Here is a 17,871-nt window from a genome sequence, read left to right as displayed (position 1 = left end):
TTCTGCGATACTGCTCTTGGAACACCTTGTCTCCTATACAGGTGTTCATGTGACAAACGTCTCCCAGTCTAGCCCCATGCTGCCGGCCACTACGTGGGTCTCCCTCAGGCATAGCCAGCTTAGGGCGGCGTGGCATCAGTGTCAGCTGGTTCTCTCCTCTTCCTCCGCCCTCCACATCCCTGGACTTAGCTTGCCAGTTAGCTCTCTGCCCTGTGCTGTTCCTCAGTTCAGGCCGTGTTACTGGGACTGTTGCAGTAGCCTTCGGGCTGCTCCAGTCTCTCCTTTCCAGGACCTGGCCCAGCCCCTCCTCCAAGACCCGTCTCCACTCACAGCCTCCCCTACTCTCCCGCAGTAGCCCTCACGTCATCCCCTCCAGGGCTGGCTTTACCCACTCTGGTCCCCCATGTGTGCTGGTGCACATCAGAACTGGGTGTGCAATCCTCGCAGGTGGCGTGCCTCTCGGGGCGGGGGCCGTCTCATTTCCAGCACCTCCTTCCGCTAGCCCTCGGTCCCATACCGTACACGTTGCTGTCATCATGCCTGCCATATCTGTCCATCTGCCCAGGTGGCTGGCAGGAATGTCCCCATGGTGACTATGCCCCTCTGCCCCCTGCAGATGTCTGGGCGCACGGTGATTACTGCAGCATCAATCCCAAGACCGGGGGCATCGTCATGCTGGGCCGGAGGTGAGGAGGCTGCACGAGTGTGTGTGTGCTTTTGGCGTGAGCGTAGCCTTGCCCAAGCACCTGCCCTGCTCGGGGTTGGGTCCCTACCACCCCAGTGAAGCTGGGCTCTTTCTGGAGTCCAGACCCTTCCTTCCTCCCTCTTATCTTGTCCCCTGAGCTGACTGGCCCCTGTTCTTGCGTACCCCCAGTCTTCCTACCCTGGGCCTCCGCAGGAGCCTGTTTATGACTGAGACCCTCTGAGGCAGTGCTCCCTGTCCCTGTTTGTTTGTCGTGTGGGCTGACCCCTTGGGCCCATCCTGTCACCTCTGGAGTGGGACGTCCCTGTGTACAGCTTCCTGGGGGTGGATCTTGCCCAATCCACATTGCTGTGCCTGCCATGGGGGTGGGGAAGGGGCGTTGAGCAAAGATGCGGCCAGTGCCCGTGGGCAGCCTTGCAGCCCTGCCAGGCCTGGGGACTAGGGTCCGGTGGTGGGAAAATGTGCATGGCCCAGCACATGGCCTCATACTGGGAGTGAGGGACATAGGTCAGGTGGAAGGGGCAGTGAGGGGGCTGGCCTTCTCACAGGGGGGCCCCCTTGGTGTCTAGCTTTAAGTTTGGAGAGAGAAAGAAGGGGGATAGTAGGGAGGGGAGGAGCAGAGGGAAGGGACAGGTACCGGCCAGATGTGGAAGGGGGTGAATGCTCTAACATGGCCCCTCTGCTGGGTGATGACAACCTCATCTCTTCCAGCGATGGCACACTCAACCCCAACGGAGTGCGGTTTGGCAGCTCAGAAATCTACAACATTGGTACGCCTTTTCCCTTTCTCCCAAATTATTCTTAGGTTATCCAGAAATGAAGGATGTCCCAGAGGCCTGATTTCCCAAGAGCCCCCTTTTGAGATAACTCGGGCTCATCTGTCCAAGGAGGGAGAGTGGACTTGAGTGAGCATCTTCTTTCCAGAACATCCCTTGTACACCCTTGCCACGGTTCACAAACCTCAGGACGGGACGGGGCTCTCAGGTCACTTGGTGTGAACCCTTCCTCACAGTGAGCTCGGTTGATGGGTTCATGGTGTCCGCCTTTCATAGGTGAAGAAACAGAAGTACAGAGAGGTTGCATGATAGCAAAGGCCACACAGCCATACACACAGTGTAGCCCCCCAGGTACAGCTCAGACCAGGCCTCTCTGTGGAGGCGGGCACACCTTTGAGGCTAAGTGGGTGTCCCCAGGTAGCTCTGGTGTCAGCCAGGCTTGAGATTCCCCGATCAGCCTCTGTTCGTTCCACTGGTGGGGGCCCCGCCGTAGGGACTTGCTTCTTTTTTTATTATCAATTTGAAATTAAGTAAGTAACGCACACATGGGACCTCCTGGTAAAACAGGAAAAGGCCCCAGATAAAGATGATGGATGTGTTTCCCCCATTTGTTAAGTGGCTCTCTCGGAGTAGGTCTCTCTTCCTGGGTGGGCTGGGAGGAGAAGGGTCATCTATTGGACGGGCTGGGTGGCCAGCATTGTCCCCCACTCAGCCGGCTGCAGTGGTACCCGCTGTGACCATGCCCCTTCATCTGTCCCTGCAGTGGAGGCCTTTGAGGAGGTGATGGACAGCCTTTGTGTCCCCCAGTACAACCAGGACGGGGAGGAGCGGGTGATCCTCTTCCTGAAGATGGTTTCCGGGCACACCTTCAGGCCCGACTTGGTGCAGAGGATCCGTAACGCCATCCGCCTTGGCCTGTCTGCGCGGCACGTCCCCAGCCTCATCCTGGAGACCAAGGGGATCCCGGTATGGCAGCTGATGTTGGGCAGCGTCGCCTGCCACCTGGCAGTGAGACCACCGTCACCTCCTCACGGCCCGTGCGCCTTAGGAGGCCTTGGCACGGGAGGCTTGCTCAGCTTTATATATAGTGGTCCAGGTTGCCTAGCGACTCCATCCTTCCTCCCTGCTGTCTCTTTCTGCCCTTCCTCCAACTGTGTTTAAAGCAACTTCCTAAATACCTCTGCTCAGAGGCTGAGCAGGCCCAGCACTGTGGCCCCCACCAGCTCTCTCAAATGCAGTTCTGGTGTGTTCTCAAATACCAAAAATGAGAAAATTAACTTTTTAAAGCGCTACCAAGATGCCATTGCTCTTGCCTTTTAAGTTCTGTCTGTGGGAACAAGATGTGAATCTATTTAGAGGCACATCTTCAGGGAGCTCTTCCCTCCCTCATACTTTGTTTAGCTTCTAAGTGCGGGGCGGGTGCGGGGAGCTTCACCCAGATAGGAGCCCAGCTTTAACTCACATTGCTCACCAAGCGGGTGCTGCTGTGAGCCGAGAGAGTAAACTGCTGTGTGTGTGTGCACGTGTGTGTGTGTGTATACACAGAGCACTAGACACACACTCAGCAGCCTGCACTTTGAGCACGCTCGGGAGAAGGCTGCAGAAAACACTGACTGGGTTAGCAGGGGAAGCTGACTATTGGGGCTGCCCAGTGGAATCAGAGACAGGTTTTAGTCCAGGAAGTGCAGCTTCCTAGAAAATACTGACATAGGTTATGCTGTTGACTTTGAATCCCCAGAGCACACTTAAGATTGCTCTCTCTTGCCTTAAAAATTCTTTCAACATCTTCAGAGCTATTTATTCAGGAGTGGTGGGTAGTGCTTAACGGTGTGCCTACTGTGTGCAGGTGCCTGTGTGTGCTTGCTCTTTGCGGTGCCTGATCATCCCCGGAGGGTTGGTTTTTCACCCAGCCTCTCTTTCGTCTACTTTTTCCCACTACTTGGGACGCCAGCTTCTCTTCTCCCAGCCTGTGTCAGTTTCTCCCTTTTTTTTAGTGTCCGTACATTTCTTTTTCCTTGTGGTTGTGCGCGGGAAGAGCCTCAGAGCTCAGGAGTTCCCGGCTCTCTGCCTGCCTTGTTTGGGCGACTGGCTGGCTGTGGAGACATTGGCTCTCTCGGATCAGTGGCCCTTACCATCCTCCCCTTGCCTAAGAATGCTTCCGTTCTGTCTGCATCTGCATCGTTTTCGGGAACTAGAGTTAGATTTTGTTCTCTTTACTTTATTTTTTTAAGAAAGAACCTGCACCCTTTGCTGCCAAAAATGATTCTTTCCAGACTGTGTGTGATCATGAGAACAGAGGAGTGTTTATTAGATAGAGGAAGATACTCTTGTTTCTTTCTGTTCCCATCACACTCCCATTGGCTCACTGCTAGGGAACCGGCCCAGTGCCATGCTCTTTTCTCCCCAGATAGTGTCCTCTCCTGCATCTGACTGGTCTGTGAAGTCACTCAGAGGGTTACTTGGGGTTTCTCACGTCCCCTTATGTTTCAGACCCCCATGGTCCAATTACTGAGGTGCCAGGAGGAGGCATCACCCACACAGAGAGGGGAGCATGGCCTGCCCAGCCCAGTGTGGCTGTAACAAGCCCACCTCGTTGGGAACCAGACCTCCCTTACCAATGCAGAAGGGAAAAGTGACAAGGACCTTCGCTGATGGCAGGAGGGCCCTCTGCAGTTGTGACCCCTTCCCTTGGTGTTTGCGTGGAGTGGACCAGCCCACTGTCCACCTTTAGAGGGTCTGAGCTAAGATGCCCTCGCCAGCGTGACGAGTGCTGGTTGACATAGGGAGGCAGCCCGTCTCTGGGTGAGGGACAACCCCCTCTCTCACCTGGGGACCAGCCTATACTTACAGGACTTGGGGAAGAGTCCTTGAGGCCCTAGGGAGTGTGCACAGGGAATGTGGGAACATGTCCAGCCCTGCCCCTTGGATCTGAGCCAGATTCCTCCACTTCTGGGAAACAAGACAAGGTGTCCACCACCTGCCAGCCGCCGAGGACACAGTGAGGCTCAGCTGGGGAGAGAGGGCCGTTTAGAACAGGGAGGCTCTGGGCTGAGGCATGGCTGGCCTTCCCGTGGCAGCCCCTAAGGGTCTTCACGCACAGGACTCTCTCTCTCTGTGTCATGGTTCCCCTCTCGCTTGGGGGTGTGACCACGGGCAGCTAACTGAGCATCTCTGAGCCCCATTTCCTCATCCCAGAGATGGGGCTGGTAGCAGCACCCGTGTGGGGAGTGACGGTCACATGGCGCCGGGAACACACCCTAATGCTTTTGCCCCTATGCTGCCCCTGGAAATCAGCTTGTGTTCTGCAGTCTGTACAACGCACAAAGCCCTTTGCTCTCTGCTCACACGTCACCTCCTCCAACAGGGTTTCCCTGAACTTCCCGTTTAAAACAGGATCCTCTTGCATCTTCCTCTTGTCCCTTACTCTGCCTTATTTTCTTGGCAGCATTTGTCACTGACTGATGTTGAGCTGCTGTTTCATGTCTGCAGGAACCTCGTGTGGGTGGCCCTTCCTCCCCAGAGCTCAGCCTGCTGCCTGGCAAACAGCAGGTGCTCACACATGTCTGGTGAACGATTTGTGAGTGAACAAATGAGTGAGCGAGCGGTTCCTCCTGATACCTGCTGAGGTGGGACGAGCCTGTCTGTTTTATTCCCATCTTACCGATAAGGAAACCTGAGAGGCAAGGGCTCCTGCCCAGGGAAAGGAGAAGTGGTAGCTTGAATGGGTTCCGCGTGAGTAAAGCCTTCCGGGCTCTGGGTTGGTCACGGCCGAGGGGAATGGGCTTTGGGCACTGGAGTGACCCCAGCCGACTCCAGAAGATCCCAGTCCCCAGTCAGACTGTCGGGATGTCCTGCCCCACTCCTGGCCAGCCCACATCTCCCCGAGGGATGGCAGGCACAGCAATGGAGGACACGGTGGCTTTTCCCTCCCACCAAGGGAAGTAGCCACAGGATTCCTTTTAAAACGATGCCTTGTTTATTTTGTCAGTCAACAGAAGATAGAAAAACCATTAGCTCCTGTGAGCTGCGTTTGAAGCTTTTGTGTAAAGCTCAGAAGCTTGTACAGCACACGAGACGTTTGCATTTAAAGGCAAGAGAGGCCGATGGTGCCAAGTGAAATGACAGGTGGCCCCTTGGAAGCCTCCACTTAGATCCTTAATTAGCACACTCCTCACCTGAAGTTTTCAAGTGAATGAATTTTAATTACATCTCAGGTTTAAAAAAAAAAAAAGAGGCTAGTGCGAAGAGATCAGGGATCCAGCAGCTGTATTCGACTCTGTTCTAGAAATTTCCTAGCGCATAAGCACACCAATACCACTGACAGCCCATATGGATAAAAGATGAAACACACATACCATGCATTTTAGGAGGGGGCCTTGAAAGCCTGGAAAGAGTTGGGCTACCAGAAAAATGAAGGTGCCACTGCACTCGGGTGAGTGGTTCTGAGGAAGAATTTTGTGAGGATCGGAAGGCACTTGGATGAGGCTTGCTTTCCAAGTGCAGATCGGTGGCCACAGGATGCCACTTCCTGTGAGATAACGGTAACAGCTGCTCTTATATCGACATGCACTTTAGAAAGCTTTGTGAGCGTTAACTTCCCTACCCACAGCCCCCTGGACAGGTGCTGTCACCCCCATACGCTTGAGGAAACAAACTCAGGTCGAGTAACTTGCCCAGAGTCACCCGGGGTGGTGGCAGGAATCACACCCACTCACCTCCACAGAACTGCCTTCCATAGGGTGCCTGTGGGACTTAGGGGGGAACTAGGGGGTTTCACCCAGGCCAGAAGGCCCAGACCTCTGAGAAGAGGGAACTTCACCGTCTTCCAGTTCAGGGAGGCCTCATGAGAGGCTGCATGGGAATAACTTGTGCAGGTGGGGGATTCCTCGGCCGGTAGAACGCGTTGCGTTAGAAACGTTAACGTGCCCAAGCTGGCGTCACAGCAGCCATGAAATGGCAAGCTCTCTAGACGGCCATGCCAGGGGCAGCGTGGGAAGGTGAGGGAGAGGGTTAAGAGTCGACTTGAAGTGCCGGACCTCGAAATTGCTTTTCAGCAGTGCCAGTTTCCTCCCAAATGGGGAGGGGACAGTTGTCTGTCAGAGGCACTTCAGCACGTTTTCAGACAAACTGGGAGTCGGCCGGGCTTGTCTCTGAGCAAAGAATCGTTTGCTTTCAGCACTGCAGTCAGGGTTGGTCCTTCGTGGGTTTGGATGTGCCTGACGTCAGAGCCGGGGATGTTTTCTTCTCGTTGAAGTGCCTTGGTTTTTCACTCTTCCCTTGCAGTACACGCTTAATGGCAAGAAGGTGGAAGTGGCCGTGAAGCAGGTAATTGCGGGGAAGCCAGTGGAGCACCGCGGGGCTTTCTCCAACCCCGAGACCTTGGATCTGTACCGGAACATTCCTGAGCTCCAGGACTTCTGAGCGGACGGGCCTACGGCTGCATGCATCTGTGGCTTCTGTACGTCTGAGACATCACTTAGAACCTCTGGCTCTTTTAAAGGAAGTTTACACCCAGGGCTCTGTGGGCTGGGGAAGAATCGCTTGTTTCCTAGGTATGTCTAGCAGGTGCCAGGTGTTCACTCGGGTGGGGCCTTGACCTGCAGAGGTACAGAGGGCATGTGGGCTATTTGGGTAGCACCGCTTTGTGGTGTGGGTGCTGCCTGGGTGGGCAGTCATGGCTCATGCCTGGCCAAGGGTGCGGCTGGTGGGTGCTCTGTGGAGGGGTCTGACTTTGAGCTTCGAGGTCCAGTCATCGTTCCATTTTTACGTGTTCAGCTGCACATCTCTTTCTTTCCTCTACACTTTGGGCTGCCTGTTCCCTCGGAGCCCAGCCACCTATTGTTGAGCATAACTGTTAAAAGGACACAGTCCTACAACTGGTGGTTGGGATGCCATGGGCTGCCCACCATGTTAAGTACACACAACAGTCAGAAGTCCCTTCCGCTAGACCCGTGTCACTCTTCCACTCAACAGTGTCTCACAAGCCAGCAGAAAGAACCAGTGGGGCTCCCTATTTAATAGGATCTTATTATTTCTGGCTTTGGATGGTTTTTAAATTTTTGTTCGTGTTAATTAAATGCCTGGTCTGTGTAGGTGTTCTCAGAACTGGGTGTCCATCCTGGGGGCCGTGTTTCCTTGGGAATGGTGGGTGAGTGCGCCCTCAAACCGTGCACCCCCAAGCTGTGCGTCCGGCCAGCCCTCCCTTCAGATCCTTCCCCAGGAGATGCCACGACAGCCCTACTGTCCTGTGTGTGCTGGTTCTTAGGGTGTTAACGGGAAGATTGTGTTATGAGTGTTCGTAAATCGAGCCCCGCATCTTGATGGGCGGTTTGTGTGTCCTTTTCAGTTCTGTATATTAACCAAGTTCTGGAATCCTAATGTTCATTTTTGTATTTTTTTAAAATGGAGTGCAACGAAATACTATTTTGAATCCTCTTTGTTCTGGGTTATAAAAATATAGGGGAAAAGCGCTCTGAGGAGTTTAATAAATGAACATACATACGTGTGTATGTGCACACACCTGTTCACATGCGTGTGCGTGTGTTTTCTGAGGCTTCATAGGCACAGAGGTGGCTGCACTGACTTGTCAGCTAAGAGCTGAGAACTTGCCCTGGAGGAGTTGGTCTAATTGTTGGGGCCTTCCCTAGGTTCCTGGTCATGACAGTAGTTCCTGGGGACGGCTGGACAAAGCCTGCGCCGGCTCTGTCCCCACCGGCCTGTGACCCCCCTGGGTCTGCCCAGGCTCGTAGCTGTGGATTCTGGACTGTACCCTTTACCTCGTCATTGCAAGAGCTGTGTCTGGCCACACATCCCAGAATCTAGGCTTACCCCAGCCTCAGGTTATTTTTCACATGTAACAGGAAGTAGAGAAGGCAGTGACTCCTCGATGCCCCGGCTCCTTTGTTTTCCTGTGCTCTGCCATCCTCAGCGTGTGGCTTTTATCTTCTTGGCCACTGAGTGGTTGCCTGACCTCTAGCCTTTCACGCGTGTTCAGGCAGGAAGAAGGAGGAAGTGGCCAGAGGGCTGGAGAAAGCCAAACAGCTTGTGCCTCCTGAGTCCGTTCCTTTTTTAGCAAGGAAACAATGGCTGTCCTGTAAGCCCACCCAGTTCACATCGGCCTGTCTCATTGGCTAGATTAGATTACATGGCCACCCTAACTGCAAGGGAGTCTGGGGCTCTGAGTATGTTTTTTTTCCTCTGAAATTTCCTTTGGCTCTTGTAACCAATGACCATACACTTAGTAGCTTAAAACAGCACAAATTAATTAACTCTTGAGTTCTGGAGGTTAGCAGTCCTGAAATAGGTCTCACTGGGTTAAAGTCAAGGTGTCAGCAGGGCTGGTTCCTTCTGGAGACTCCAGGGGAAAATCTGTTTCCTTATCTTTCCCTGCATTCCTTGGCTTGCAGCCCCACCCTCCATCTTCAAAGGCTGCAATGGCTGGTTGAGTCCTTCTTATATCACACCACACTGACCATCCGGCCTACCTCTTTCACTTATGACGATTTTTGTGATTACACTGGGCCCTCCCAGATAATCCAGGACAATCTTACCATCTCAAGATCCTTAATTTAATCCCATCTGCAAGGTCCCTTTAGCCATGTGAGGGAACATACAGTTTCTGGGGATTATCCTGTGGACCACACTTTGGAAACAGTTGGAGTTCTGTTGGTGAGGATGAGGGGAGAATGGTTCCTGGGAAGGCAGCCAGCACTGAGCGCCGAGTGGGAAGACCTGAGCAGTCCGGGGGCCTTACTGTCCACTGCCCTGGGCTGGGCTCCTCCCCAGCCGCCACTGTGGGACTGCCCTGCCTGGGTCCTGCTTCCCTCGCGCAGCCCAGGTCAGGCCAGGCACCTGCAAGACACTCCCTCCACTCCACCGGGAGCTCGAAGACTGACTTCATACTGACTGCGATTGAGGAGTCATTGCAGCTTAATCACTGTGTCCTTTAGTTCCGCCAAGATGTCCCTAGCTGGCTGAGCTCACGCGTCCTTATTAATGAGCCACGCTGGGCCACGTTATTAACGAGCAGCAGATGGTCCGGAACAGCAGAAGCAGACACTGGCGCACTCAGCATGGGTCGTGCTCGCCGGGCCTTGGCTGAGCATCGTGCTTCACACCCACCACCCGCTGGCCACCACCATTGCTGGGGCAACCAACCACAAGTTGCTACTCTGCACCAGCTCTCCTGTCCTGCAGGTTCTCACGGCTCCCACCAAGCGCGCCCTGTTAGCAGGATCTGATGCTTGGCTTGGTGGTGGCCGCCAGGACTCTGGGCTCCTGCTTAGCTCCCACGGCAAGTCAGGCTCAGGCCCTTTCCTCCCACCTCCAAGAACCTTCTCGTACTGGGGCTTGTGGCCACCCTCACCGTGTTCACCCTGCCTGTGCAGCCTATTGCCTGGGTCACTGGATCCTTGGCCACCCTCCTGGCCCTCTTCTGTGTACCTGCTCTCTGCACTGCCTTGGTTTCTGTCACCCTCGCTGCATCCACAGCCTGAGGGCAGGGCCCAGGATCGCTCACTTCTCTGTGCCCCGAGCACCCACAAGATTGCCTGGGCTGTATCTCCACGTCACTTCCATAAAGACACCAGTCACTGGGGTTAGGGCCCACCCTTGTCCAACATGCCCTCATCTTAACTTGAGCACCTCTGCAAAGACCCTATTTCCAAATAAAGTCCCCTCACAGGTTCCAGGAGTTGGGACTTTAACATATCTTTTTGGAGGACACAAATCAACCCACAAGAGAGGGCAAGGATCATGGGGAACAAAACTCCTTTTGAGGACCAAGCCTCGTTCCCCAAGCCTTCAGAGGTAACGTCACACAGATTTATGGGGGGTAAATTTTAATCATTATGTATAGGCTAGGCTGCTATAACAGAAACCCCCATATCCAGCAGTTCAATCAGAAAGAAGTGGCCTTCTCTGCTGCAACAGCCCCGAGGTGAAGGGGCAGACTACAGTGGTAGGTGGCTTTGCTTTGCAAGGTCATCCAAAGACTCAGGTTTCTTCCATCTGGTTGTTTCAACATCTCCTGGCATGGCGGCAGTGCCATGTGGCTGAGGATAGATTATCATATTCACATTCCAGCCCTGTGGGAAAGGGGCCCAGAGGAAGTGGCCCTTCCATCTGCTCATGTCCCATGGGCCAGAACTTTGTGGCATGGGAGGCTGGGAGACATCCTCTCCAGCTGGCTGGCTGTGCGGGTGGAGATGGGTCTGCTTCAAGGAAGAAGTGGAGCATGGAGATTGGGAGACCATTCATCCCTATTGGGGGTACAGAAGTCCCTGGGTAGCACAAACAGTTAAGCGTTTGGCTGCTAACCGAAAGGCCGGTGGTTGAAACCCACCCAGTGTCACAGGAATCAGGCCACCTCTTGTGACCAGGCCCACCTCCCCACCAAGCACCAACTGACGGGGCAGCCTTTCCTTCACACAAGTTTGGCTTGCTGGTTCCTGTTGGCCTGTGGTGGAGAACTGGCCTAGGACAGAGGGAGTGAGTGCATTAGAAGGTGATACTTGTATCTCTACATTTTGAAGGATGAACTGTGAGACAAACTCATTTTTTACAACACTTTGGCCTTGTGTGTGTGTGTTTCCTTAAAGTGGGAATTATATGCCTGTCAGACTTGGAAGAATGGAGCTTTGCACATGTCAGAACTGTTTTTGGTTTTACCCCAGGGTGAACAGTGAAAGCACAGAGCCCCCCACAGGCAGCTCAGCTGGGTTATTTCCCTGGCTTTGCAGAACCCTATCCAACAGTAGCTGCTCACGGCTACCATGACCTTAGCCTGCACCCCAGACAGTTTCTAGTGGCTGGGGACAATTCTTTCTGTGTCCACACCAAGTGTTCTGTAGAGCCAGGGGATCAGGTTCTGATTCATTGAACTGATACACCCTGCGTTTGTCACCGGGACCGGAGGTCACCAAGGCAGGTAAATCCTTGTCCTGTGCTGTGTAGTCTGGTTCAAGAGATGGTCAACAAGGACACAAGAGAACGTATGATGGAGAAGTGTTTTTTGCAGGATATAAGACAACGATGCTCCTTAGATGGAGTTATGTAGAAGGTCAGTGAAAACGAGAGAAACCCTCAATGAGATAGACTGACACGTTAGCCCCAACAATCATGAAGACGGTGCAGGACCAGGCAACGTTTTGTTATACATAAGGTCGCTATGAGGGAGAGTTGACTTGATGGTGGCTAACAACAACTGGGTTTTGTTGAACTGTCCCCAAAAAGATATGTTGAAGTTGTAACCTGTGACTGGGACCTCAATTGGAAATAGATGAAGTTAGTTAACATATGGCATACCTGGTAGAAGGGGCCCTAATCCAGTATGACTGGTCTTTATGAGAAGAAAGAGACACAGAAACACACACAGAGGGAAAATGGCCATGTAAAGACGGAGGCAGAGGTTGGAGTGATGCCACCATAAGCCAAGAAAAGATGAAGAGGTAAGGAAAAACCCTCCCCTAGATCTTGCAGAGATAGTGGGCCCTGTTGACACCATGCTTTCAGACTTCTGGTCTCCAGAACTGTGAGATGATACGTTTCTGTTGTAAGCAGCCCAGTTCGTGGGACTTTGTCACAGCAGCCACAGGAAACAAATACAGATGGAGTGATCAGGAACGCCTCCCTGAGGCGGTGACCCTGAAGCCACAGCCACTCGAAGATGGGGAGGACAACCAGCCAGGCAGAGGAAAGAGCCTGAGCAAAGGTACTGGGAAAGGAAGGAGCTAACTTGGAGAGCAGACAGTAGTAGTTAGCACGGGGTTCTTTTCTGGGGATTGTATTCTAAGGGCTGCATTTAAGGGTTGCCTTTTTTCTGTAGGGGCAGCCGGGATGGGACTGGGATCAGTGCTGGGTGGGTGGACGATGCCATGGATGTCAGCCTACCAGCTTTCTCCTTCCCGTCTCTCTCCTCTCACCATAACCCTGAGCACTGTTTGTATAGAAAATAGGAAGATAGTTCGAGTTCATCAAGCAAATAGGTGTTGAACACACAGCAAAGAGAATTCGGAGGCCTTCTGCTGGACTTGGGGTCCCTTCTTTCCGAGCCACGATGGCGTTTTACATTAGCACAAACTAGTCCTAAAAGCCTCTGCCACTTCATCCCCAAACTTCAAGACTGCCATAAGCAAATAATGGCCTGTTAAGAAGATATTTGGAATACGTCACGTGCTAAGGACGGGCTCCGTTGTCATGGTTTATCACGTCGGAGACCACTCTTGGCCATCCAACGGCAAATAGACGGTCTAATCGCTTCATTAGATGACAATCGGGAGAAACAGTTGTTAGTCAATTATGCTCTCAATCTCCAAACTTTTTCATCTTGCGCCTCCCTCCCCATTCTTACTCCTGCTTCTTTATTTCTCTGTCTCGAAGAGCTAAATCTCAAGTCAGGCTGGGTTGTCTGAGAAGGGAAAGGGGGTGGCTGTCCAGGGGCCCCCGCTTTGGAGCTGGGCAACCACAGTGGACTTGAACCCAGTTTACTTTCTCCAGAGTTCATGTTTATCAGCCTCACCCCTCCTGCTCACCACTTATCTGCTGGATGTGGCCTAATTCTGTCTGGCATCCATTTTTTCTCTTCAGACCAGGGCTTCACACCGGTTCCAAACCCTGCTGAGAATTTACATTTTCACCCCCAGATACACTGAAGCAGAATCTACAATTGAACAAGGTCCCCAGGTGATTCTTATGCATAATACATTTTGAGAACCACTGCTCTACTAGTGAAGGAGCCCTGGTGGTGCAGTGGTTAAGTGCTCGGCTGCTAACTGAAAGGTCAGTGGTTCAAAACCACCAGTCTCTCCGCAGGAGAAAGATGTGGCAATCAGCTCCCGTAAAGATTACAGCCTTGGAAACCCTATGGGGCAGTTTTACTCCGTCCTCTAAGGTCGGAACGGATTCAAGTGACAATGGGTTTGCTTTGGTTTGGCTTTGCTAGTGGTTCTCAGAATCGCACCTAACCAGCAGCATTCGCACTACCCAGGAACTTGTTAGCAATACAAACTATCAGCAGGGGCTCCAGCCATAACAAACGGATTTGAAGCCCTGCTTCAGTCCTGACTTTTCTATCTGAGGTTGCTCCTGGGTCCCACAGCTCAGCACCCCTAGCAAAGAAACATGACTTGGCCCCTGAGTTCAGGTAAAAGGCCTGAGAGGAGTCATGTGTCCATCTCTGAGCCAATCACCGTGACCGGGGGGGAAAGGAAGGTCCTGATTGGCCGCCCTGGGTCGTGTGGCCCCCCTGCTGGGGGAGCAAGGTGTCTGCAGACCCGGGGGTGGGAAGGTCCCTCTGAGGAGACTTGGGGTGCTGATGCTGACGGGGGGACACAGATGCCAGACAGGCAGAAGCAGCCTCACCGGCACAGTTCCTGAAAGGGACTAAATTCTAGGTCAGGAAAATCTACTGTGGCTGCATTTTTGAGCCCAGGTTACCGCCACCTCCTCAGCTTAACGTCCCATCCCTAACGAAGGCGAAGGGGACACAAATTTCTCAGAGAAGAACTTGTTTCAGGGCGACAGGAATTAAAGAACCACCCGGGTCTTGACTGGAAGAGCTCCCAAATAGGATTTTGGAGGGAAAAAAGTAAAGTTTTTCTGCTTCTGAATGTTCGCCATTAATGAAGTCAAAGGACACTTATATGTACAGGCAGCAAACCTAACAGTTGGATTTTGAGGACCGACCAGATTTAAATCGAGGTGGGCCACCTATTGAGGAGAAGCAGCCCCATGTGGCATGGTTCCTTCTTATAAAATTGTGGGTACTCTTGAGGGCTAGCATTTCCGCCGTGAGGTCGTACCTGGGGTGTGACAGTTAAAAAAAATGGCACCAAGTTTTTTGACCTTTATGGACGTGTGTCTATACCTCTTCCCCCCTTGAATCTGAGTGGCCTGGGGACTGGTTTGACCTGCGGAGTATGGCAGAGATGACGCCGTGTGACACACAAGGCTGAGCCAGAAAAACTCTGCGGCTTGGAGACGTCTTGGGGATGCCACTCTGGGGAAGACAGCCACCATTTAAGAAATCTGACTACCAAGTGTAGAGACTCTGGTCACCAGTCCCAGCACAGCCCAAGCTTCCTGCCATCCCTGCTAAGGCTGGGTGTATGAGCCAAGCCATCTCTGACCCTCCAGACCAGCCACCTGCCTGGTGTCATTGAGTAACCTCGCTGGACACCACATGCAGCAGAAGAACCACCCAGTGGAGGCCTGACCCACAGAACCCATAAGATATAATCAATGATTTTCACTCTGTGTGACTGAGTGTGGGGGTTATGCATCAATAGTAGTTAGAATGAGGCTTTTTAAAACAGGACCAAGCTGGTGATGGAGATACAAGAAGGTCGAGCGTGCCCACAGGAAAACAGGGGCCTGCAGGGGACTGCTTGGTCTCAAGGCGGTCAGTGGCCATCCGTGGGAGGCACTGACTCCAGAAGGCTGGCTCTGGAGCCGACAGTCTGGGTTCAAGTCCTGGTTCAACCAGCTGGGTCACATTGGGCAAGTTTGTCAACCACTTGGGGCCTCACCTTTCCCATCTGTGAAGTGGGACTAACTATGAATTGGAAACTGTGCGATAACGGCACAGAAGAATAAAACTGGTGGCTTGGGGTTCAAGTCCAGCCTGCGGGAGTATCATGCTCACCCCTTCAAGCTGTTTTATGATTCGGATCAGATGCTAATTTAGAAATGGGGAGATTTCACAGCTTCTCTTGAAAAAAAAAATTGGAAGATCAGGCAAGGCTGGGCCCCCATTCCTTGGGGCACTGATTACCTGGTCATTTTGGCTAGTATAGGATGACTGGATGACAACTGTCTGCCACAGGCTGGACCCTGGCCCAAGGGCTTTGTGTGCCTCGGGTCATCCGACCTCAGCTAGCCCTAAGAGGTCTGTGTCATCGTTATTCCAGGTCCTGATGTAAGTGACCTCTCTCGATGGATGACTGAGGACCAGAGTGTGGTGAAGCCACGTCCCCGTGGGTAGTCACGATGAGAGCATGTTCCCTCTGCCCCCTGCCTGGTTTTAGCCACCACCCTAGGGGAAGCCCTACAGGGCAGTTCTTGTCCTGTAGGGTCTCTATGAGTCGGAATCGACTCGACGCAAAGGGTTTTAAAGGGCTCTAGGTGTAGACAGGAAGCCCCACATTGCTGAGATTAACTTCGGCTACTTAGGAGAGTGGGGTTTGTAGAAGAAATTAATTTTGATTGTAGAAAAACGTGAGTGTGTGAGGTGAGCTTGTAGAAGAAGCCCCTCAATGAGCCAAAACTCTTGAAGCTGTCAGAGCTCTGAAAACATCAACCCATTTAATGCCCACAGCTCTCCCATCAAGGAGAGGCTTTTGTTTTGTCGGTATTTACAGAATGGAAACCCAGGGGCAGAAAAGTTAATTTGCCCGAGGTCATCGAACAAATGGCGGTACAATTGGGACTGGACCCCAGGCAGTCTGCTCGCTGGTTTCCACGCAGAATACAATACTGCCTCTATAGCCTCACCAGCAGCCCTTTCCTGGCAGAATTCCCAGGGAAGCAGGGACGGTGCTTCTCTGTGGCCGTCCATGGTCCAGGGGGGAAGGAAGCCCCAGGTGGCCTGCCACAAGCAATGCTGGGTGACTGCTGGAGGGAACTGGAAGGCAGGAAAGACGCTTGCAGGAGGAAGGCAGATGGTTGCCCATCTCCCATCCAGGCTGGACTGCAGGAGCTGATGTTTGTCACCTGCATCACGCAGACAGGGGACCTGCAGTTTTGGTAATGACTGCCCGGTCGCCTTGGTGCACTTACAGCAGAAGCCAGGTGCCTGTTGCCGAGGGCGACAGGCTTGTTTTCTGTGTCTTGTCTGTCCTGGTGGCCAAGGGCTGTGGCTCCCACTGGGTGGCCTGTCAAGCTGTCCTCCTCTAACTGACAGCAGCTGGGACCACTGGCTTCAGGGGCTAGAGCTACATTGTTTGGGCCCTGGATTGGCTTCTGTCTCTCCTTCAGGACTTAGCCGCATAGCACTAATAGTAGTTGTTGTTATGTGCCATCGAATTAAATCCAACTCATAGTGACCCTATAGGACAGACTAGAACTGCCCCAGGAGTTTCCTAGGCCGTAATCTTTACAGGGGGAGCCCTGGTGGTGCAGTAGTTAAGAGCTCAGCTGGTAACTAAAATGTTGGTAGTTCGAATCCACCAGCCGCTCCTTGGAAACCTTATGGGGAAGTTCTGTTCTGTCCCATAGGGTCGCTACAAGTTGGAATCGACTTGATGGCAACTTTTTTTTTTTTCACATCTTACTCGCACAGAGCTGCTGGTGGGTTCAAACTGTCCATCTTTGATTTCGCGGCAGAGTGCTTAACCACTGCGCCACCACCAAAAAAACCCATTACCATCAAGTCGATTCTGACTCGTAGCACACCTACAGGATAGAGTAGAACTGCCCCATAGAGTTTTCAAGGAACGGCTGGTGGATTTGAACTGCTGACCTTTTGGTTAGCAGCTGAGCTCTTAACCACAGCACCACCAGGGCTCCGCTGTGCCACCGGTGCTCATCTAGCATTGCTATAAAACAAACGAAACAGTTGCTGTGGAATGGACTCTGACTCGCAGTGACCCCGTGTGTGTCAAAGCAGAGCTGGAATCCGTAGACTTTTCAGTGGCTGATTTTCTGGTAGGAGATCACCAGGCCTTTCTTCTGAGGCTCTGGGTGGACTCGAACCTCCAGCATTGATTAGCAGCCCAGTGCGTTAACTTTGCACTGTTCAGGGACTCCAAAATTGCTCCTGATACCCGTTGCTGTCGAGTAGGTTCCAACCCATAGTGACCCTATAGGACATAGTAGAACTGTCCCACAGGGTTTCCAAGGAGTGGCTGGCGTATTCGAACTGTCGACCTCTTGGTTAGCGGCCTTGCTCTTAACCACTGTGCCACCAGGCCTCCAGCACTTACTGTATGCTGGGCACTGATCTAAGTGTTCGATTATCACTACAGCCTTGGACAATTGTATGGTTGTTATTTTCATTTTGCAGATGGGGAAATTCAGGGAAATTGCCTGAGGTCACACAGCTGGATGGCTGGCTCCAGACTCTGGCTTCGACTTCTCACTGAACCTTTTGGGAAGAGCTCCCAAGAAGAGTGGAGAGAATTCCTCTTTGGCTAAATCTTGCTTTGTGGTCCTTTTTGGGTGGTTCCTAAATGTCTGGATTGATGGGGGGAAAAAAAAATCACACTCCAGTGAAAAAGATCAATTGCCGTGTAAGGTTTCCAAGGCACACTGATGCTGTCACAATCCCTCTCATATGCTGGAGCCTCTAATTAGGTTTGGAGTGAGAATCAATTCATGTGTCATGAAATTTTAAAAGACAGCGTTCCATGAATGGTACTTCCCATTATTCTAGCTTGATTGAATTTGCGGGTTTTT

General features: G+C 52.5%; 1 protein-coding gene across 5 annotated transcripts in view; it reads left to right on the top strand.

Moving 5' to 3' along the window:
* The window catches only part of AACS (acetoacetyl-CoA synthetase), a 52,890-nt gene extending 44,875 nt beyond the window's left edge, over positions 1-8,015 (top strand). For 3 of the 5 annotated variants that reach the window (XM_049867005.1, XM_049867008.1, XM_049867009.1), the window contains 4 exons: positions 617-686; positions 1,415-1,473; positions 2,243-2,445; positions 6,763-8,015. In XM_049867005.1, coding sequence (XP_049722962.1) covers positions 617-686; positions 1,415-1,473; positions 2,243-2,445; positions 6,763-6,900 — 470 coding nt within the window. In that variant the 3' untranslated portion in view covers positions 6,901-8,015. Of the gene's footprint in view, positions 1-616; positions 687-1,414; positions 1,474-1,508; positions 1,609-2,242; positions 2,446-6,762 lie in introns of those variants that run through there. The other 2 variants (XM_049867006.1, XM_049867007.1) reach the window with 2 other exon arrangements.
* The last annotated feature ends 9,856 nt before the right edge of the window (positions 8,016-17,871 follow it).

The sequence above is a fragment of the Elephas maximus genome, chromosome 22 (assembly GCF_024166365.1).
Source record: "Elephas maximus indicus isolate mEleMax1 chromosome 22, mEleMax1 primary haplotype, whole genome shotgun sequence".
NCBI classification, from domain to species: domain Eukaryota; kingdom Metazoa; phylum Chordata; class Mammalia; order Proboscidea; family Elephantidae; genus Elephas; species Elephas maximus.
The sequence above is the reverse complement of the archived record's forward strand: the minus strand, read 5'-3'. Positions and strand labels throughout refer to the sequence as shown.